Source organism: Mustelus asterias, chromosome 10 (genome assembly GCF_964213995.1).
Source record: "Mustelus asterias chromosome 10, sMusAst1.hap1.1, whole genome shotgun sequence".
NCBI lineage: Eukaryota > Metazoa > Chordata > Chondrichthyes > Carcharhiniformes > Triakidae > Mustelus > Mustelus asterias.
In genome coordinates this window covers 88,027,578-88,050,387 of record NC_135810.1, presented here as the reverse complement: position 1 = coordinate 88,050,387, position 22,810 = coordinate 88,027,578, and the positions used below count along the sequence as shown (strand labels likewise).

The 22,810-nt window shown below is 44.9% G+C and overlaps 1 protein-coding gene across 6 annotated transcripts in view; it reads right to left on the bottom strand.

Annotated features, from left to right (window-relative positions):
- Positions 1–22,810, bottom strand: part of sgcg (sarcoglycan, gamma) — a 485,777-nt gene that overhangs the window by 66,771 nt on the left and 396,196 nt on the right. For all 6 annotated transcript variants that reach the window (XM_078222135.1, XM_078222130.1, XM_078222136.1 and 3 more), the window contains one exon: positions 3,448–3,520. In XM_078222135.1, coding sequence (XP_078078261.1) covers positions 3,448–3,520 — 73 coding nt within the window. The remainder of the gene's footprint in view (positions 1–3,447; positions 3,521–22,810) is intronic.

Genomic DNA, 22,810 nt, shown 5'->3' with positions numbered 1-22,810 from the left:
CAGAAGCGGTCTCCCCCGGCAGAATGGAGTACAGTGCATCAGAGGCAGCGCAACACTATGCAGAAAGGCTTTGTTGCACTCACCTCAAAGTCTCTTGTGAACTGAGGGCCGCCTTGTTGCACAGCATTCTATATCAATCGGGTTTCAGACTGACATAATTTCACACTGATGTGACGCTAGCCTGGCAAGATGCTGGCAGGCAGCTGTTTTAATGAGCATTCATAATATGCAAATAAATATAAATGGTGCTCAAGCCAGCGGGAAGACCAAGTCACCATTAACCCGCCATTGGGAGAATTGCAATGTGATATTATGCCAGCGGGTAGCCAACTTTTTTGTCTCCCGCTAGATTCTCTGCTCCTGCCTGCCACCAACCCCTCCTCAGGCGGGATGGGAGAATTCCGCCCTTGATCCGGGATGGGAGAACTCCACTCAGCAACTTCTTAATTCCTTGATACCTGACTTCTGCTCCCTCTCCTCACAGATGCTGCCAGATCTGCTGAGTTTTTCCAGCATCCTCTGTTCTTGTTTCAGATTCTAGCATCCGCAGTATTTTGCTTACCTTCTTAATCCCTCCCTTTAGATGGTGCATCAGCCTCCAATACAATTGTTCTTTAGTTTTGAGCTGGAATTTTCCCACCTCATCCGCGGCTGGGATTCTCCAGTCCCGCTGCTGTGAATGGAGATTTGGCTGAGTGTCAAATTCTGTGTTCTCGCTGGCAGCAGGGGCAGGGTGAGCGGGATCGGAGAATCCTGGCCTTGCTCTTTACTCATTTTTTAAAGTTATTTTATTAAAAAAAACTAAGTTATAAATTGGTACAGTCATGAATGTACTTTGAAGATAACAGCTTAATGTTTCTAATTCCTGCATCAAAAAATGCAAGGCTTGCAACATTTTGCCAAAGTGCTTCATTGAAGACTATTTACTTTTGTCAAATTTGATAAGTTTGAAAAATCAAACGCTTTGACTACTTTTTAAAATTAAACACAATTATGTATAGATGGTAGTGTGATTATTATCACACCACTTCCTAAAAAAAAAGCAGAATTAAAAAAACTTATCTCGCTACTTTGCAAATCGCTTTATCTCTACAGTACACGCTTAATCCTTATTTAAATTCATAGGAAATATATACAGAATCCGTTCACCAAACAAATAGCTTATCTCATGTTGTAAGATGGCCAAGTTAAAAGAAAATAACAAGAATGATTGTTTGTGCAATTCACAAGTACTGGAAAGTAACCTAAACGCAAAATCGAAAATATCTCCCAACCACAGTAACATATCTCTATTTTTCCCTGTACAAGTGACAGACAGAAATAGGACCATGCTTAAGAATTTTTAAATGCAAATTGGTGAGGTATCCGCAAGTTGTTGATTGCCTGACACAGTGCACATTCTCATCCTATCCAGAGATACTCTACTGATCTATGTCCCATGAATGTAGCCACAGGCTGGTGAGAACCAAGGCTTCAATGGGGTGGCACGGTGACACAGTGGTTAACACTGCTTCCTCACAGCGCCATGGGCCTAGGTTCAATTCCAGCCTTGGGTGACTGTGTGGAGTTTGCACGTTCTCCCCACATCTATGTGGGTTCCCTCTGGGTTCTCCGGTTTCCTCCAACAGTTCAAAGCTGTGCTGGTTGGGTGGATTGGCCATGCTAAATTGCCCCTTAATGTCCAAAGATGTGTAGGGGAATTAGCGAGGTAAATACGTGGGGTTACGGGGATAGGGCCTGGTGCAGACTCGATGGGGTGAATGGCCTCAATCTGTGCTATAGAATTCTATGAAATGCACACAGGAGTATTGGTCAGGTTTAACAGGTACAAACACAGTTGTGCTTGTGAAGCTAGACTACCACACCTGTTCAAGCATTCACTGTCATGGTTGAAGAGACTGGGAAGATCCACAGCTCTTGGTGACAGACCCAAGGTTTATCGACCAACCAACACAGGTTTATCGACCAACCAACAACAGCAACCATCAACAGTATTGGCTCGGTTAGTTATCAGTTATCAAAATGTAATGTAGATCGAGTGGTCGCGTGAGAGCGTGATGGCACGGCTACGTAAGAGGTTACGTGGCGGGAGCACAGAGTTATCCCCGGGATATTGGGCAGAGCACAAGTATTGTATGTAACTGTTGAGTTTAGGAATAAACTACCATTGTTGTAAGTCCTTGATGCCAGCGACTTGAGGAAACCATAACATTCTACATGTAGAATTTGTCTCCAGATAATACTTTTATTTACAGAAATACGTGAAAAACTCTAATTCAGGTACAGCAGCTTTCAAAAGAAGTGACAATTTTCAGCCATTATCCTTCATTGCACTGGGTTCTGTATTTGTTTTACTACCTTTATCAAAACTGATTCTGTTACACTTGGACTGGTGAGCAAAGGTAATGATCAGTGAATCAAAGTTAACAAATTGTGATCAGATTGAGAAGCTTCTGTTAGTATCAAAGACACAATAGGAAAGGCTGTGCACTTATGGAAACATACAAAATCACAACCATTAAAGAGATTGCAAAACAATGATTATAGTTATTCCTTAAAAACATTGCCATTGCTTTTGAAGAATTTGAACGTGTTTGAAAGTAGAGAACACTCACTGTCATGGTATGGGATAAAGTAGTACAACTGGGGACAGCATGCTGGTACAGTGGTTAGCATTGCTGCCTCACAGCGACAGGGACCCGGGTTCGACTCCAGCCTTGGGCGACTGTCTGTGTGGAGTTTGCACGTTCGGCTTGTGTCTGTGTGGGTTTCCTCTGGGTGCTCCGATTACTCCCGCAGTCCAAAGAAGTGCAGGTTGGGTAGACTGGCCATGGTAAATTGCCCCTTAGTGTCCCAAGAAGTGTAGATTGGGGGGATTAGTGGGGTAAATCGGTGCAGACCTGATGGGCCGAATGGCCTCCTTCTGCACTGTAGGGATTCTATGAATTTTAAAATTGAAATATACCCAATAAATTTTTATTCTAGGGTGACGGAAGAGGCAGAAGAGGATCGGACCACATTCAGTACAATGATACCAAGTGGAAGTGACAAAATGATACAATTTGATCATGATTTATGCTTTATACATGCCTACAAACAGGGCAATACACACTTGTCTTCACTAATCAGAAATTACTTGATAAATCTGTCTGCAAACTCTAGTTATGAACAAAACAAAAAAATTGAGCTCAATTATTTGAATTAATTTGGTTGAAAAGTCCATTAAGGAATCTATGTTCTGCAAAGTTCAAATGATCCGTTGCGCTCTAACGTTGATGTGACAACTGTAGCAGCAACCTGCATCACAGCTCCACTGAAACCATTCTCATGTTAACCGTCATTCCACTGAACTTGCAATCTTACCTCAAAACGATGTTAACATTAAACCAAACTGAGGCTTATGGCCACAACAAGTGCCTCTTTGTTCTTTGTGGCTTTGTTTCCTACCTGAGCTGCTGGAATGGTTCAGCCCTGACAACTGGCGTCTCCACAGAATGTTCAAAGAGAGCACCTTCTGGCCCTGGAAAAGAAGGAGAGATGGAATGAAATGCAGTCCAGTCAAAGCAACAACATAACAGTGCCTCAAGATAAAATAAAGGACCAGGTTTTCACCTCAGTTTTACGGGTCGCAATTGGAATGGGTGGAATTCTCACATTTTGAGACGAAGGGGCAGTACAGTGACACAGTAGTTAGCATAAACTCAAGGCATAAACCCTTCTTCAGAATTAGTTAGCACAAACACAGATATGCTCATGTGTGTGCTAGGTTTCCAGTCTTTTAACACCTCTGGACAGAGATCAGACAGACACCTATCAAATGAAGGTGGCTATTTGAGAATCATACAAACACCTATAGAGAAAGATCCATCCCCAAGCAGCAGTATCTCAGAGAAAGAGTTTTATTTCCTGGCAGATTCCAGTCTCCCATCCAGAGAGAAAAAGGGCCACCACTTCCAAGCAGCAACTAAGCTTGATTTCACTGTGTAAGCCTAGGTCCGCCCAGATCATATGACCTTACCTGTCAATCAACCTATGCAAGCCCCACTCTGAAGTATCCTAGGGGATAACAATAAAATATCCACCCTGCATTAGTCCAGATTAAAACAAACATTGTAGCAATTAAGATCAATTATGCTGCTGCAGTAACAACAGGGCTACCGGATCCAGACAAAACGGCACTGATAATAAAAACAAACTGCTGCAACAGATCCTGCACAAGAAACATGACACAAATACATTTCTTAAAGGCACAGTGTCAACACACAGTGTCTAAAAACCTATCTTTTTCTTTGCCAAACACTGAAAACCTGTCCAGCTAATCCTTCATAATTTGTCAGTGTATATAATGGGACTTCTGCAGTTTTGGAAAAGCACATCTTCACTAAATTCATAAGAAAACCCTGTTGTGGTCAGACTTTGTATAATAGGAGTCATTTTTAGCCCTGCTCACCCAGTTGTCACGCTACTCACTTCCAACTGACATCAGCTAACTGAGCATCTGGTAATCAAAAGCAGACAGGAGCTTTGGTAGCCACTCCTTATGTCTGTAACCTCTTCCAACCCAAAAAAGTCAGCATTCCTTGGATTCTGGCCTCTTGTGCAAACCAATTTCCTTTGCCTTACCATTGGTTGTCTGTGCCTCAAACACTGGAATTCACTCCCACATCTCTATCTACCATTCTCTTCTCCTTAGAAACTACCTCTTTGACCAAATCTTTGGCTCTAAATACCTCCTTAAGTGGCGTGCCGTCCAATTTTTCTTCCTGAGCCCCTGTGAATCATTTTGGGAGATTTTACCTCGTTAAAAGCATTGCATCAGTACAAACTGTGACTGAGCTCAGATTTCTCAGGAATAATGATAAAAGTGTACTTATACTAATATAAGCCCTCGAGCCTATAAGACACAAGACACCAATCACCCATAAGGAATTGTGGAAACACATTGCAGATTCATTAATTACTACTCGGCATATGGGAACAGTGTTATATTGCGGTAAAGCTTCAAGAACTGTACTTTGTCTGATCTGCTGCTTGCAGCAGAAGTAAAACTAAAACTGGAACACACAATACATACATCAGTTCCCTTCTAGAGAGTTATACGGACACACGTTCATCCTCCTAAAGGCATACTGCAACATTAATTTGATAAAGAATTACTTCACCACTGACTGACAACCATCAGAGAGTGATTTCACTCTAGAGTTCCATCTCTGTGACTAACACAAAAGCAAATGTTTTTCTATTTCACTTAGCTGAAAACAGGGGAAAGATTTCCTCGGGTTGTTAGGGAGAAGTAACACTAAGATTTCCTCCATTCATGTTTTCCAGTACCATCTAGAACCCATTTATGATTTTGACAGAAATGCGAAAGATAGAAAATCTTCCTGTGTGCTGCTGAAGACCTCAGCATTGTGTTCCCAGACAAAAGTTTCCTTCTCACACAGTTATGAATGTAAAATAGAACAAGCTGTGAAACAAACAGTGCTTTAATATTTGTTCATGTAATGTCGAGAGTGTGAGTACAATGCTGAGTTTGTTTTAGGTCATAGAATACTTTAACTCAGGAATGGGCTGCAGTTTATCTTTGAGGGTTAAATATCATTAATTTTCATGAAAGAAAATGGGGAATGGGACTATGCATAGACACGATTCATCAAACGGTCTCCTTCTATGCTGCATGATTCGCTGAGAATATGAGCTGTTATTACAATTTCTTTTCCATAGAATCCCATCAGTGCAGTAAGAGGCCGTTTGGCCCATCGAGTCTGCACCGACAACAATCCCACCCAGACCCTATTCCGCAACCCCACATATTTACTGTGCTAATCCCCTGACATGAAAGTCAATTTAGCATGGCCAATCACCCTAACCCGCACATCTTTGGACTGTGGGAGGAAACCGGAGCACCCGGAGGAAACGCACACAGACACGGGGAGAATGTGCAAACTCCACACAGACAGTGACCCGAGCCAGGAATCAAACCTGAGTCCCTGGCGCTGTGAGGCAGCAGTGCTAACCACTGCGCCACATGTTTACAGGTAAACATTCCACGTGCCTGTTACTGCAGTCCTCATCATTGCTTTAAACCATGATCTGAAAACATTAGCATTTGGCAACACTCAAAATGCGGTGACATGCTCTGAGACTTGGCCCTGAGCTATATCATTCCAGAAAGTAATAAATATCAACAGATTCACAAACAATATTAAATGGTGATTAAATACAATTTCAGTTAAGTAAGTTCACAAACAATGATTTCCAGAGTATAAATCTGGCAGAACTTTCAAGACAACATTACATGAATTAAAATGCTAATTTCAGCACTTGGTGCTGTCCAATTCTGACCTTTCCTCAAGGCTGATATCTGCATAAGTGCAAAATTTTATATCTCTGGAATCACTTCTGCTGGCTTAATGAATGGTGAACCCAACGGTAGCTGAGGTCCAATGACAGGCAATACTGGAACATTTACACTTGTCATTAACTATTGTATTCCCTTTGTGCATTTTTATTTCCTCCCTATTTGTCCACTTAATTTTACATTTCATTCTTCACCACTTCACTTTGCATTGAGCCCGAGGAGACTGACTATGACAGCGATCAAATGGTGAATGATCCTTCCGGATCTTTCCTTCCTTCAGGGTTGAACATCGTCATTAGAGTAGGTTACAAGGCCCTGTAACCTGACAAGTAATCTCCCACCTTTTTTGTCCTTTGAGACTCTTCGGCCGGGATTTGCGTCTTTGCCATTCAAATGTTTGTTAACTTTGGCAAGACTGGAAGCCCGCACCTGCGGGAGGAGCTGGAAAATTCCAGCCCGAAGACTTCGTCCTTGGCTTAGGGACAAAATACAATCAGCAGCCTAATTTATGACACATATAACACAGCTCACTGCAATTTGTTGGAGAAATAATTAATCTTATTGTTGAACCATCCCTCACTCAGTACATTGTACGCGAAGAAATAATCCTCCTGTACTAGGGAGACTGTTTACTGTAGCTTCAGTTATGCCACTTGTCTCAGCCTGTCTCCAACTTGCTTTTTTAAAATATATTGTAGAGAATGAAAGTATAGCCATAAAACGTAGAGGACAGCATCTATAGGTTATATAAATGGCTGACATCATGAATCATATAGAATCATAGAATCTCGGCAGTGCAGAAGGAAGCCATTCAGCCCATTGAATCTGAACCGACAACAATCCCACCCAGGCCCTATCCCTGTACCCCCACGTATTTACCCTGCTAGTCCCCCTGACACTAAAGGGCAATTTAGCATGGCTAATCAACCTAACCTGCACATCTTTGGACTGTGGGAGGAAACCGGAGTTCCTGGATGAAATCCACGCAGACTCAAGGAGAATGTGCAAACTTCACACAGACAGTCATCCAAGGCCAGAATTGAACTCGGGTACCTGGCGCTGTGAGGCAGCAGTGTGCTAACCACTGTGCCACCATGCTGCCATGGTATTAATTATCAGTTTGATTATGTCAATAATAGAGTTTGCACAAAAGCTGCTTGCCATTCTAGTAACTGTGATTGCCATATGAGATTGTCATATGAGAAATCCTACAGGAAATCCTAGCTGTCTCATGTAACACCTTATCATTGATAACTGGGAACCTTCAATTGTTCAGCACTTTAAGGGGAGAAAGGATTCCCTTGAAGGGGGTACTACCTTCACTGGGGATCCCCCTAGTACTTTTCAGGACCAAGACAGAAGCAGATTTAGACACAGTTGGATTGTGACCTCAGTGGAGATGTGCAGATTTATAACAAAATCTACCCTGAGGACAGGAACTGGAAAGACTCAAAGAACAAGTTAAGTGCAAATTATTGACCACTACCAGTTATTTCTGCCCTGGAGAGCTGCCTGTGGTCATCTGGGCCTATGGTGACCTTACCTTTACTGACATGTACAGGAAGTGAATTGATTTGGGATTCCCATAATATTTTGGGTGAATGTTGCTTAGGTTTTGTTTCAATTACACTGCAGTTGTGTGACAAAACCCTTTGGAAAGATGGTTAGTTCAGGGACTCAGAAAGATCCCAGATCTTGCCAACAGTTATTTACCAAAGCTGACATTCAGTTTCAATGCTTTACATGCAGTTATTCAACAATTCATCCAACTGGGCTCTCTGAAAGTGATGTATTACAGCTGTTAGCTGTCAACAACTACACTACACAGAAAATATTTTGCATTTGTTAAGTGCTAATTATCTTAAACCTTAATTAAAACACAGATTTATTTTTACATTGGACATTAAATTCTGTTCTTGCAGTGGTACATCCTTGTCCTCTGTCATAATACGAGAGATTACAGTTACTGTAGAGCATTCAGCCACTGAGGGGAAGACAGAGAGAGACACAAAAAGACAGAGGTCAGTTCCACTGGTCTTGAGCCATTGCAGTTTTGTCCTCCCTTATGTTTTCATGGACTCAAAGATGCGGTTATGCTATTGAAGAGAATTTAGTGAAAAAAGTCAATGCTTCCAACTTTTATATGTTTAAGTTGAAGAACCCACACTATTTCTCACCATAATATGTGCCATAGTAAGATGGTAATCTGTCTCCATATGTACACTAAATTCTGCAATACATTTCAAAGCTTTGAGAATGGGAGGCTGGGACGTCCTCATAACTTTGACAGCAGGTGGTCACTAATCCTGAACTAACTTCATTAATGGGGTTGTTGATGAACTTCAGCTAAAGTTTGGATGGCTAATTAGGACGAGGGCCAAGGAAATTGCTGGTGAAAGTTCCCTTGATGTGGAGATGCTGGCGTTGGACTGGGGTGAACACAGTAACAGTTTTAACAACACCAGGTTAAAGTCCAACAGGTTTATTTGGTAGCAAATACCATTAACAAAGAACAAAGAACAATACAGCACAGGAACAGGCCCTTCGGCCCTCCAAGCCCGCGCCGCTCCCCGGTCCAGGATTGAATCCTGAATCCAGGATCCCCGCCCAATTTTCCAGCCTATCTACATACTAATATCCTATCCACCGAGCTGTCCCTCACAGCTACGATGCTTTGTTCATCACAACCTATTAACTCACCCCCCACCCCCCCATTCCAGACCATGTGATCTCCAGGGAGAGGCGAAAACCCAGAGTGAAAACCCCAGGGCCAATATGGGGAAAAAAAATCTGGGAAATTCCTCTCCGACCCCCTGAGGTGATTGAAACGAGTCCAGGAGATCACACTGGCCCTGATCGGAAAATGCTTCCCAACCCTATTCATTTCCACTTCCACGAACACCATATGAATTCCCTGCCCCCGAGACAGGTTCCCAACTATCCGCAGTCTCGCTCTGTACTGGCACCAGCAAGATGATCATAGAATGAAGCCTTGAAACGAGAAACAAAGAACCATTAGCCCGCGCCGCTCCCTGGTCCAAACTAGACCACTCTTTTGTATCCCTCCATTCCCACTCCGTTCGTATAGCTGTCTAGATAAGTCTTAACCGTTCCCAGTGTGTCCGCCTCCACCACCTTGCCCGGCAACACATTCCAGGCCCCCACGACCCTCTGTGTAAAATATGTCCTTCTGATATCTGTGTTAAACCTCCCCCCCCTTCACCTTGAACCTATGACCCCTCGTGAACGTCACCACCGACCCGGGGAAAAGCTTCCCACCGTTCACCCTATCTATGCCTTTCATAATTTTATACACCTCTATTAAGTTTCCCCTCATCCTCCGTCTTTCCAAGGAGAACAACCCCAGTTTCCCCAATCTCTCCTCATAACCAAGCCCCTCCATACCAGGCAACATCCTGGTAAACCTCCTCTGTACTCTCTCCAAAGCCTCCACGTCCTTCTGGTAGTGTGGCGACCAGAACTGGACGCAGTATTCCAAATGCGGCCGAACCAACGTTCTATACATCTGCAACATCAGACCCCAACTTTTATACTCTATGCCCCGTCCTATAAAGGCAAGCATGCCATATGCCTTCTTCACCACCTTCTCCACCTGTGACGTCACCTTCAAAGATCTGTGGACTTGCACACCCAGGTCCCTCTGCGTCTCTACACCCTTTATGGTTCTTCCATTTATCGTGTAGCTCCTCCCTACATTATTCCCACCAAAATGCATCACTTCGCATTTATCAGGATTGAACTCCATCTGCCATTTCCTTGCCCAAATTTCCAGCCTATCTATATCCTTCTGTAGCCTCTGACAATGTTCCTCACTATCTGCAAGTCCTGCCAGTTTTGTGTCGTCCGCAAACTTACTGATCACCCCAGTTACTCCTTCTTCCAGATCATTTATATAAATCACAAACAGCAGAGGTCCCAATACAGAGCCCTGCGGTACACCACTAGTCACAGGCCTCCAGCCGGAAAAAGACCCTTCCACTACCACCCTCTGTCTTCTATGACCAAGCCAGTTCTCCACCCATCTAGCCACCTCCCCCTTTATCCCATGAGATCCAACCTTTTTCACTAGCCTACCATGAGGGACTTTGTCAAACGCTTTACTAAAGTCCATATAGACAACATCCACGGCCCTTCCTTCGTCAACCATTTTGGTCACTTCTTCAAAAAACACCACCAGGTTAGTGAGGCATGACCTCCCTCTCACAAAACCATGCTGACTATCGTTAATGAGTTTATTCCTTTCTAAATGCGCATACATCCTATCTCTAAGAATCTTCTCCAACAACTTCCCCACCACGGACGTCAAGCTCACCGGCCTATAATTACCCGGGTTATCCTTCCTACCCTTCTTAAATAACGGGATCACATTGGCTATCCTCCAATCCTCTGGGACCTCACCTGCGTCCAGTGACGAGACAAAGATTTGCGTCAGAGGCCCAACGATTTCACCTCTCGTCTCCCTGAGCAGCCTTGGATAGATTCCATCAGGCCCTGGGGATTTGTCAGTCTTTATATTCTCTAACAAACCTAACACTTTCTCCTTTGTAATGGAGATTTTCTCCAACGGTTCAACACTCCCCTCAGAGACATTCCCAGTCAACACATCCCTCTCCTTTGTGAATACCGACGCAAAGTATTCATTTAGGATCTCCCCTACTTCTTTGGGCTCCAAGCATTTTGTGTCTCTGTGCACTGTTTGAGAGCACATTTCCACTCCATCTGACGAAGGAGCAGCGCTCCGAAAGCTTATGGTATTTGCTACCAAATAAACCTGTTGGACTTTAACATGGTGTTGTTAAAACTGAAAGTTCCCTTCAGCAGCCTAACAACTTTATTTTAAGAAACAATGACCCCTTGCCCAGTAAAATAAACTCCCAGTCAAATAAACTTGAGTTGAAGAAAGTCCTTCACCCGCAAACCTACTTTCCTTTATTCATCTGATTACTACATACAAATATATGCTTATCTTTTCAAAATGTCTCCCCTTTTCTCTTCTATCATAAGAACTGGATTATGGAGGGAGTTCTCCGACCTCCCAGCCCGTGTTTCTTGGTGGCAGGAGGTGGTGGGATGTTCACTGGTGACGGGATTCTCTGGTCCCGCTGCTGTCAATGGGAATTCCCATTGATGTCACCCACTCCACCGGGAAACCGCAGTGGAGTGTGCTTTCAGTGGGACCAGAGAATCCCACTGGCATGAACGGCCAGAGAATCCCCCCCTATGTGTTTGTATGTTTCCACAAGTGAAATTGGTTCTCTGGGACCGGGCATTGTAGGGTCAACAACGTAGCAATGTGAATTTGCAAATGGTACTATATATTGTACAATCATCAGCGAACATCTCCACTTCTGACCTTATGGAGGGAAGGCCATTGAAGAAGCAGCTGAAGTTAGTTGAGCTGAGGTGACTACCCTGAGTAACATTTGCCGTGATATCCTGGGGCTGGGATGATTTACTTCCAACAATGATAACCGGAACCTTTTGTGCCAGATATGACTCCAGCCAGTGGACAGTACTGCTCCTGATTCCCATTGACTTCAGGTATTTTTTGGGCTCCTTGATGCCGCACTTGGTTAAATGCTGCCTTGATGACACCCTCTCCTTACCTCAGCAACAATGTATTAAAGTATTTGTCTGAAGCTCTTTAGCTCTGTCCATGTATGCATCAACCTATTTATTTTAAATATTATTTTCATATTGCAGAGAGAGAGAGATTGTGGGCAGAATTCCCCGAAACAATGACAAAGTGTCAGGTTCATTCCGAAAACCAATATGTTTCTTCCCAGCTTGATCTTCCCACACTTTGCCATTATTTTGAAAGAGGGTGATTTTTTTGTGCTGCCGTTGTGCCATGGCATGTTCCCCCAGAACCTAGATTGCCAGCCTGATCTCCCTTTGTCCCCTGCCCCTCCCCCACCAGAATTGGGGCATCGGGGCCACCCCATGGGTCCCCCTCCATGCTGAACCCCTTTTATGCCCTGCCTCTTCAGGCTCTACCCCCTAGCACCCCAGTTGTGGGCGTGAACCTGGTTACATCTGCTGGGCCGGCCTGGGAGCATGGCAAACTGTTTGGCATCTGACGCAAATCCCATTCCAAGGCTCTACCTGTACTTTCCCGACATAGCGAAAGTTGGGCCGGGCTCTATGATCGGCGAACTGTCCCCTGTATACTTGTATGTTTATGATTAAATAGTTTCAAGGGCTGTATTTTTTGAGACTGTCCCTAACTGAAACAGAAACACAAATCTCATTGTTTCTGGGAGGGAGAGTGTCAATTGGAGTTTCTGGCTGTGATCTCAGACTTCTGAGAAATCAGCAGCTGGCTCAGTTGCTGGGGAAATGGAAGCCAGATAAAGGATGGAACCATTAACTGGGCTCTGACCTTAGGTTGCTAGGAAAACAGAAGTTGATTGTGGAAAAGAAACAGCAGACTCTTAGGGATTAATTTCAGCCAGGGTCAAAACAGTATAAAGTTTTCACAGAGCAGTGTGAACTGTCCAGGCACACTGAGGAGCTGGATGTGTCTCACAAGAGTATCAGGTTTAGAAACATAGAAACATAGAAAAACTACAGCACAAACAGGCCCTTCAGCCCCACAAGTTGTGCCGAACATATCCCTACCTTTTAGGCCTACCTATAACCCTCCATCCTATTAAGTCCCATGTACTCATCCAGGAGTCTCTTAAAAGACCCTATTGAGTTCGCCTCCACCACCACTGACGGCAGCCGATTCCACTCGCCCACCACCCTCTGTGTGAAAAACTTGCCCCTAACATTTCCCCTGTACCTACCCCCCAGCACCTTAAACCTGTGTCCTCTCGTGGCAGCCATTTCCACCCTGGGAAAAAGCCTCTGAGAGTCCACCCGATCTATGCCTCTCAACATCTTATATACCTCTATTAGGTCTCCTCTCATCCTACGTCTCTCCAAGGAGAAAGGACTGAGCTCCCTCAGCCTATCCTCATAAGGCATGCCACTCAATCCAGGCAACATCCTTGTAAATCTCCTCTGCACCCTTTCAATCATTTCCACATCCTTCCTGTAATGAGGCGACCGGAACTGAGCACTGTACTCCAAGTGGGGTCTGACGAGGGTCTTATATAGCTGCATCATTATTCCCGGACTCCTAAACTCAATCCCTCGATTGATAAAGGTCAGCACACCATACGCCTTCTTAACCACCTCCTCCACCTGCGGGGCCGATTTTAGAGTCCTATGGACCCGGACCCCAAGATCCTTCTGATCCTCTACAGTACTAAGAGTCTTTCCCTTAATATTGTACTCCTTCATCCCATTTGACCTGCCAAAATGGACCACGACGCATTTATCTGGGTTGAAGTCCACCTGCCACTTCTCCACCCAGTCTTGCATCCTATCTATGTCCCTCTGTAACTGCTGACATCCCTCCAGACTATCCACAACCCCACCAACCTTCGTGTCGTCAGCAAACTTACCAACCCATCCCTCCACTTCCTCATCCAGGTCATTTATGAAAATGACAAACAGCAAGGGTCCCAGAACAGATCCCTGGGGCACACCACTGGTGACCAACCTCCATTTAGAAAAAGACCCATCTATACCCACTCTCTGCCTCCTTTGGGCAAGCCAGTTCTGGATCCACAGGGCAGCAGCACCTTGGATCCCATGCCCTCTCACTTTTTCTAGAAGCCTTGCATGGGGGACCTTATCGAACGCCTTGCTAAAATCCATATAAACCACATCTACCGCTTTCCCTTCGTCAATGTGTTTAGTCACATTTTCGAAGACCTCCACCAGGCTCGTAAGGCACGATCTGCCTTTGACAAAGCCATGCTGAGTATTCTTGAGCATACTAAACCTCTCTAAATGCTCATAAATCCTGTCCCTCAGGATCTTCTCCATCAGCTTACCAACCATTGAGTGGTCAGATGAAGATGACTCTGGGAAGCATTGGGACTGCAGTGATGGTGTGACCAGACTGCACCATTTTGATGGTAATCATTAAAGGGCTTCTTTTGCAGTGAGTCAATGGAAAAATTATGCTGAATGGATGCAAATGCAGCATCAAAACATGGAGCGTGGGACCACCTGGAACAGCAAATCTCACTCCACACAATGGTTGCTGTGCGGGATAGAACATAGAACAGTACAGCACAGAACAGGCCCTTCGGCCCACGATGTTGTGCCGAGCTTTATCTGAAACCAAGATCAAGCTATCCCACTCCCTATCATCCTGGTGTGCTCCATGTGCCTATCCAATAACCGCTTAAATGTTCCTAAAGTGTCTGACTCCACTATCACTGCAGGCAGTCCATTCCACACTCCAACCACTCTCTGCGTAAAGAACCTACCTCTGATATCCTTCCTGTATCTCCCACCACGAACCCTATAGTTATGCCCCCTTGTAATAGCTCCATCCACCCGAGGAAATAGTCTTTGAACGTTCACTCTATCTATCTCCTTCATCATTTTATAAACCTCTATTAAGTCTCCCCTCAGCCTCCTCCGCTCCAGAGAGAACAGCCCTAGCTCCCGCAACCTTTCCTCATAAGACCTACCCTCCAAACCAGGCAGCATCCTGGTAAATCTCCTCTGCACTCTTTCCAGCGCTTCCACATCCTTCTTATAGTGAGGTGACCAGAACTGCACACAATATTCCAAATGTGGTCTCACCAAGGTCCTGTACAGTTGCAGCATAACCCCACGGCTCTTAAACTCCAACCCCCTGTTAATAAAAGCTAACACACTATAGGCCTTCTTCACAGCTCTATCCACTTGAGTGGCAACCTTTAGAGATCTGTGGATATGAACCCCAAGATCTCTCTGTTCCTCCACAGTCTTCAGAACCCTACCTTTGACCCTGTAATCCACATTTAAATTAGTCCTACCAAAATGAATCACCTCACATTTATCAGGGTTAAACTCCATTTGCCATTTTTCAGCCCAGCTTTGCATCCTATCTATGTCTCTTTGCAGCCTACAACAGCCCTCCACCTCATCCACTACTCCACCAATCTTGGTGTCATCAGCTAATTTACTGATCCACCCTTCAGCCCCCTCCTCTAAGTCATTAATAAAAATCACAAAGAGCAGAGGACCAAGCACTGATCCCTGCGGCACTCCGCTAGCAACCTGCCTCCAATCCGAAAATTTTCCATCCACCACCACCCTCTGTCTTCGATCAGACAGCCAGTTACCTATCCAATCGGCCAACTTTCCCTCTATCCCACACCTCCTCACTTTCATCATAAGCCGACCATGGGGGACCTTATCAAACCATGGGGGACCTTATCAAACGCCTTACTAAAATCCATGTATATGACATCAACTGCCCTACCTTCATCAACACACTTAGTCACCTCCTCAAAAAATTCTATCAAATTTGTGAGGCACGACTTGCCCTTCACGAATCCGTGCTGAGATGTGAACAGAACATTAAAAAGTTCCCAGAGAATCGAGTGCTCTTCCTGAAAATGTTTGAAAATGTTTCACTGCTAGCAAAGAACTACCATAGGTTCAAACATACTCAAAATCGAAATCAACTGTTGGATGCTGGCGAGCAAAGCTCTGCGACTCTGCACAGGCTGCGCTTGGCCAGAGAATGGTGAAGGGCTGATGGGATAACCTCCATGCTGATGATACAAAGCTTGGTGGGAATGCAAACTGTGAATAGGGCGTCAAGGGCTGGATTGACTCAATGAGGTCCACTTATGTTGAGATACTGGTGCTGGTGGAGTGTCTCCCCGCTCTGTGTGGAAGCTGCCATCTCCACAGGGAGCCATAAGAGCTGGAAGTTCCATGTGCCGAAGTAGGGGCTGTTGGCAGCGTTGGATTTCACCTCTGCTTCTAGCCGATGATCTTGCCCCCAATAACTTCAACATTAAAGCTGTACCTCGCCGGGGGGGGGGGGTGGGGGGGGGGGTGGGGGGGGGGGGGGTGGTCCCTTCACATTGAAGCACCCTTGTGATCCCTCTCCTCTCAGCATCGCCCACTCCTGCTCTTATTCCTTCGGTCCTTATGTTCATACAGTCAGTTCACCCTGCTCAATGGGATAGTGATGTGAAACTTGCAGATACACTGTGCCCAGTGCCTGTCAACATTTTAAAAATTCCCCACGTTGAGGGAATTACTTCCAACAATTTCAATTCCTGCTCGCAAAAGATTAAGATAAGCTGAATGACAAGTACATGCAGATAGCAGCAAAAGTATTGGAATTCATTACCTCAGTGGCCACCTTTTAACGAGGATCATGAGACATTACTCCTTACTTTAAAAAAAAGCCAGCTCCTTCTTTAATATTTTACCGTGCAATGAATTAAATAAATGAACTGAATTTGAATGTTTGAAATCTGCATTTATTGTAAATCATTGTCACGTTCAGCTCTTCCTGCCATGAGACAGCCAGAAACCTCTACTAAATTTGTTGGAATAAATGATGGGTCCCCCAGTCTCCCCCGTCCCCACCTCCCATTCCCTTAGGTCATAGACGGTGAAAATTATTTCTAAGACTTGTTGAGTCATGCATCCATGGTATGCGATATTTGACTTGAATCATCCCTAAAGAGCAGAAAGAGTCCATTTGGCCCATCGAGCCTGCACTGACAACAATCCCACCCAGGCCCTATCCGTTTAACCCCAAGTATTTATCCTGCTAACCCCCCTGACACTAAGGGGCAATTTAGCATGGCCAATCCATCTAACCCGCACATCTTCGGAGTGTGGGAGGAAACTGGTGCACCCAGAGGAAACCCATGCAGACATGGGGAGAACGTGCAAACTCCACACAGACAGTGACCCAAGGCCGGAATAGAACCCGGGTCCCTGGCGCTTTGAGGCAGCAGTGCTAACCACTGTGCCACGATGCCACAGGTGTGCATTTTGCAGCATCCAGACATGCAAACTTTGCGCTAAATGATTTGTTAGTTGAGTTCCACTGTAGCGTCACTGTATTGATTCTTATCAGTTTAAATGGTGCGTCAGACAATGACCTGAAATGCTATATTGCGAGAAATAGGAGTTCCTCAAGATATTGCATCGACATTTATTGAAGGAAGATTAACTGCTGCACTTGCACAACTGCTCGCGTCAGTGGAGTACGCTATCTTCTATTAGCAGAATGAAAATCTCGCTGGAATATAAACGAGGGAACTTTTAAGAAAGTAGAATATATTTTGACAATATTAGCAAATTAAGGAAAATAATGGGGTGGTACGGTGACACAGTAGTTAGCACTGCTGCCTCACAGCACCTGGGTTCAATTCTGGCCTTGGGTGACTGTCGGTGTGGAGTTTGCACATTCCCCCCCGTGTCTGCATGCGTTTCCTCCAAGTGCTCCGGTTTCCTCCCACAGTCCAAAGATGTGAAGGTTAGGTGAATTGGCCATGCTAAATTGCCCCTTGGTGTCCGGGGAATTAGCAGGGTAAATATGCGTGGTTATGGGGATAGGGCGTGGGTGGGATTATTGTCGGTGTGAGCTCGATGGGCTGAATGGCCTCCTTCTGCACTGTAGGGATTCTATGATTCTATGAATTATATCAGCAGATTATTATTTAAGGAATCCCTATCCCCATATCTTAATCAAGAAAGCACCTAATTTCCAGACAAAATAGTGAGTATCTACACACGCCAATATTACCAAACACCAAAATGCATCCACAAGCCCGAAAAAATGCCAAATTTTAAATTATTATATAATCTGCTTCCTTGCCATTAATCATATGAAGTAAATATTACTCCTTATAAACCAAAATACTGCAGGTGCTGGAATTGAAACAAAAACAGAAAATGTTGGAAAATCTCAGCTGGTCTGACAGCATCTGTGGGGAGAGAATAGAGCTAACGTTTCGAGTCTAGATGATCCTTCACATTTTTGATTTTACTCCTGATATGGGGAGGCAATGGCCTAGTGGTATTTTCACTAGATTATTAATCCAGAAACACAGCTAATGTTCTGGGGACCCGAGTTTGAATCCCACCATGGCAAATAGTGGAATTCAAATTCAATAAAAAATATCTGGAATTAAAAATCTACTGATAACTATGAAACCATTGATGATTGTTGGAAAAATCCATCTGGATCACTCATGTCCTTTAGGGAAGGAAATCTGCTGTCCTTAGCTGATCTGGTTTCCATTTGACTCCAGAGCCACAGCAATGTGGTTGACTCTCAACTGCCCTTCAAGGGCAACTCGGGATGGGCAATAAATGCTGGCCAGCCAACGACGCCCATGTTCCATAAATGAATTTTTAAAAATGTTTTGATGCCATCTGGCTTCCTTCACTGAGCTGAGAGCTTCAGTGCTGAAAATACAGTGGGGCTGAAATGCTCGCGATCTTCAACAGTAATTCGGGCTAATGAGCCCACAGTGGGATGAGGTGAGATGGTCATTTGAACTGAAGCTTTTGGCAAGCTTTCATCAGTTACAGTGGGCGATGGAAAACTCTATTTCTGCCACAGTGTCTTCAATAATTGTCTCGAAGTGAAAGTATATAAAATCGGAGCATTCCCAGGGAAACTATGTTTGAAATACTTCTAACTATGCTTCCTGCCTGAGCACTGAAATCTTGAGGTTTAAGGTTACTGCACTTTCCAGAGCAATGGCACTCAGTTTTTCTCCTGTGTCCTCTGTCAATAGCCTAGTGCAAGTGTTTTCCATGTTACCGTACATTCTTAAACAACTGTTGTATCTTCTTGACTTACAGCTATGATAGTTAACATGGCAAATTGATGTGATTGTGTGCTGCAGCGAGATTCTATAGATCCCACAGGGGCCCAGAATATCAATGCTCGAGCTACGCTGGGAAGAATTCAACTGGCCTGCATTAGATGGGGAACAAAATGTGCAGTAAAATCCAAGTGAGCCGTGTTTCAATTCTCTGACATTTCCTTGAAGGAAAAATAAGGGTAAGCAGCTGCTGCAAAGTATATTAAAAATGTTGGTAATGTGGGGGTCATACAATCTGTGCAGAAAAATTCAGATGATTGAGAATATTGTGCAAGAAGTCACATTGCTGTTATAATGAAATACAACACTTAATTAAAGAGTCCTTTAAATTTGCCTTGGTTATAATTTGCGGGGGGTAGGGGGTGCGATCTTACCTTTTTGCCCCACTGGTGGATGGACGGGGCGAACCGCTAAGATTGCGAAAGAGCCAAAAAATCGGGTTCACGCCCGATTTCTCACCTCTTGCGATCTTACCAGCATCGAATATCCGGCGCGATCAGCCTTGCGCCTGAAAAAGGCGTGAGGCTGATTGTAATATTTAAATTCAATTTATAATAGAATTTTAATATTACAAGTGAGCCCGTGATGCAATCATCCAGGCTCACTTGCCTTATCGACCTTGCTGGTGAAGGTCTTTGCCGGTGAGGATCAGGCATGATCCCTATCAACTGGGACCAGACATGATGGCCTCGCCGGTAGGACCGGAGGTCAGTGAGGCCCCCTCGGGAGGTCGGGGTAGAAGGGTGTCCCTTGAGCACTGCCAGCCTGGCACCCTGGCAGTGCCCATTGGGGACTGGGCAGTATCAAGGTGCGGGGCTGATGGAGGCAGGGCCTGCTGGGAGGGCCTAAGGCAAGGTGGGCAGAGGGACACTGCACATTCTGTAACTGGGATCTTGAGGAGGGGGAATGCTGCGTACTCTGCAACTGGCGATCGGCTGGACTATGCAGGGGGGTGGGTGACAATCGGCTGGTCCGTGGTGGGGGGTGGGAATCAGATGGTCTATACAGGAGTTGGGGAGGCGATTGGCCGACCCATGCATGTGGGGGGTGATCAACCGCGGAGCCCAGTGATAGCTGGGAGGGGGCAGTGACAGATCTCTCTGTTCTGCGTTCTTGCAGAGAACAGAGAGATCTGCGCATGCACAATGGCGCTCTCTGCTGCAAACTGCTGGCTTTCAGATTAGCTTAGGCCCCGCCCCTCTGCCTGCTGGCGGGAAACAGATTTTGCTTCATTTTTTCCTCAGTGTGTTAAAATTGGATTTTTAACCTCTCTCTACTGATACTGACCTGATTCATCATTTTCTGCTTTACTCCTGCTTTCCCTGCAATTTTTAATTTTCATCCACACATAATACGATATATATATATTACAATATCATTTCCCTTTTATAGCTTTGTTTGTGTAAAGATACATCCTGATTCAATTCTTTAACATGTATCTCCAAATATCAAAACTATGTACACAATATTAACTGTGTTGAGAGTGATTGTAGGAAACAAGTAGATTTGACGAGCCCGTTTTTAAAATTTAAATAGCTTGTGTGCATGTCCTGGTTTTGAAGTTGGAAATTTGTTCAGGTTATTTATTACTTGTTAATAATCAGCTACGATTTATTTTAAAATCCCATTCGAAACATTCAAGGTTCTGAGCAGTTAACGCTCATCACCTGCAGGTGGGGCTCTCTGTTTTACTGATAAGTCTTTTCAGTGTATTTTTACATGTTCGACTGGAAAATATCTCTACTATTATACCTGTTACCATGCTGATGGTGAAATGTAAAGCATATGAATTGGATGGGTTAATCACGGACTCACCATCTCACTGCAACCTTGGTCTTAATAAACAATAAATCAATAAACAACTGCTTTTCATTGCTCACTTTATTATCTGGCTGGGAGGATGCGCGGGAAAGTAAGAATATTTAAGTACCAAGTTAGAACAGGAGAACACAAATCACAGGAAGTCATTCTTCAGCCCGTGGCAACAAATTCATTGGTTTACATTTTGAAGACATCTCCTGTTTTAACGTAACTTTCTCAGCATTTGTTCAAGAGGGCATGTTGGAGACCACCCCACTACCTTGAAAGGAACAGGCTCAAAGGGGGAGATTTTCCGCTCCCGTTTTCAGGGGAATAGGGATGGTGGTGGGAGTGGAAAATCCTTGTGGGAGCCCCAAAATGGCTTTCACACCGGCGGGATATCCCTGATCTATTGTCCCTGCATTCCCGCACGACCCCCACCCTGATCCAATAGCATAAGGGGAATCCCGACTTTGAAAGCCGGGATCTCCACCTCCCCCCGCCACTCCCACCCCGCCCCCCCCGCAGCCGCTGTTAGATTGTCCTAACATTGTCATATGACAACAGCACCCCATGATGTGGGCCTGCTGAGCAGAATCAGCCTCACAGGCGAGTGAAGCCCCCAGGAGGAGGGTTTCATGCTTGGGCAGTACACTGGCAATGCCCCTGGCACTGTCCCCAGGCAATGGCAGTGAGGGGGGGGGGGGGGTGCCGTTGGGGTGGGGAGGTCGTTGTTTCATGGGGGCAATTCTGTTTCCGGTGGGAGCTCTGTGGTTGCGTTGAGGGGGTAAGGTTCTGTGGTGGGTGGGGTAGTGGTTGGAGGGTGTGGGGAAGGAGGGAGGTGTTATGTGCTGGGTGGGGAGGGAGTTTACATGGGGATGTATTTTCATTTTTTTCTTAAGCAGGGCGCCCTTCAGAAACAGCACCTGACCTTGTAAAAGCCGCCAGCGTTACATCATGGGACCCCTACCCCTTAGCTTTCTTTGCACTGAGTGGCTAAAAACACGGTGGAGGAAGCTGTCCTCGGGCCTGGTGGTTTTCCCCGGTTTTTCCCACCCGCTGCGCCACTTTGCAAAACATATCAGAAAATTCCACCCAAAGCATCAAAAGTCTTTTCACTTTAAATCATTTCACAGTTTCATAGAATGGTTGGAGCACAGAAGGAGGCCATTCATCATGGCATACCCGTGCTGACTCACTGCTATAGGAAATCACCTCCTCCCATCCCCAACCTTTCCCCCCCAGTGCTGAACAGTTCTCTCACCAGGTGCTTATCCAATCTCTTTCAAAAGCTTTGACTAAATCCACCTCCACCCGCCCCTACCCCGGGTTTTACAGATTCTAACAATTCAATGCATACTGCATAATTAAGGACCCCACGCACCCTGGATATTCTCTCTTCTACCTTCTTCCGTCGGGAAAAAAATACTAAAGCCTGAGGGTCACGTACCGACTGGCTCAAGAACAGCTTCTTCCCTGCTGCTGTCAGACTTTTGAATGGACCTACTTCGCACTAAGTTGATCGTTCTCTACACCCTAGCTATGATTGTAACACTACATTCTGCACTCTCTCGTTTCCTTCTCTATGAACGGTATGCTTTGTCTGTATAGCGTGCAAGAAAACAACACTTTTCACTAATACATGTGACAATAATTAATCAAATCAAATCAAATTCAAAACAAAAAAGCTCTCATTTGTAGCCGATGATTCTTTTGTCAATGACCTTCATTCAGTTGACACGAGCTGGCTCTCGACCCTCCCACCGATAGACCAGTTTCTCTCTATCTACCTTTTTGTTTAAAGGAACATACTCAGACTTCAGTTGGCATATCCTATGATATTCTGGATGTAGCCAGTCAGTGCTGGAGTTTAAATTCTTTTGTGGAAAAAAGAAGTGAAATAAGGAATGGATTGTGCAAGACA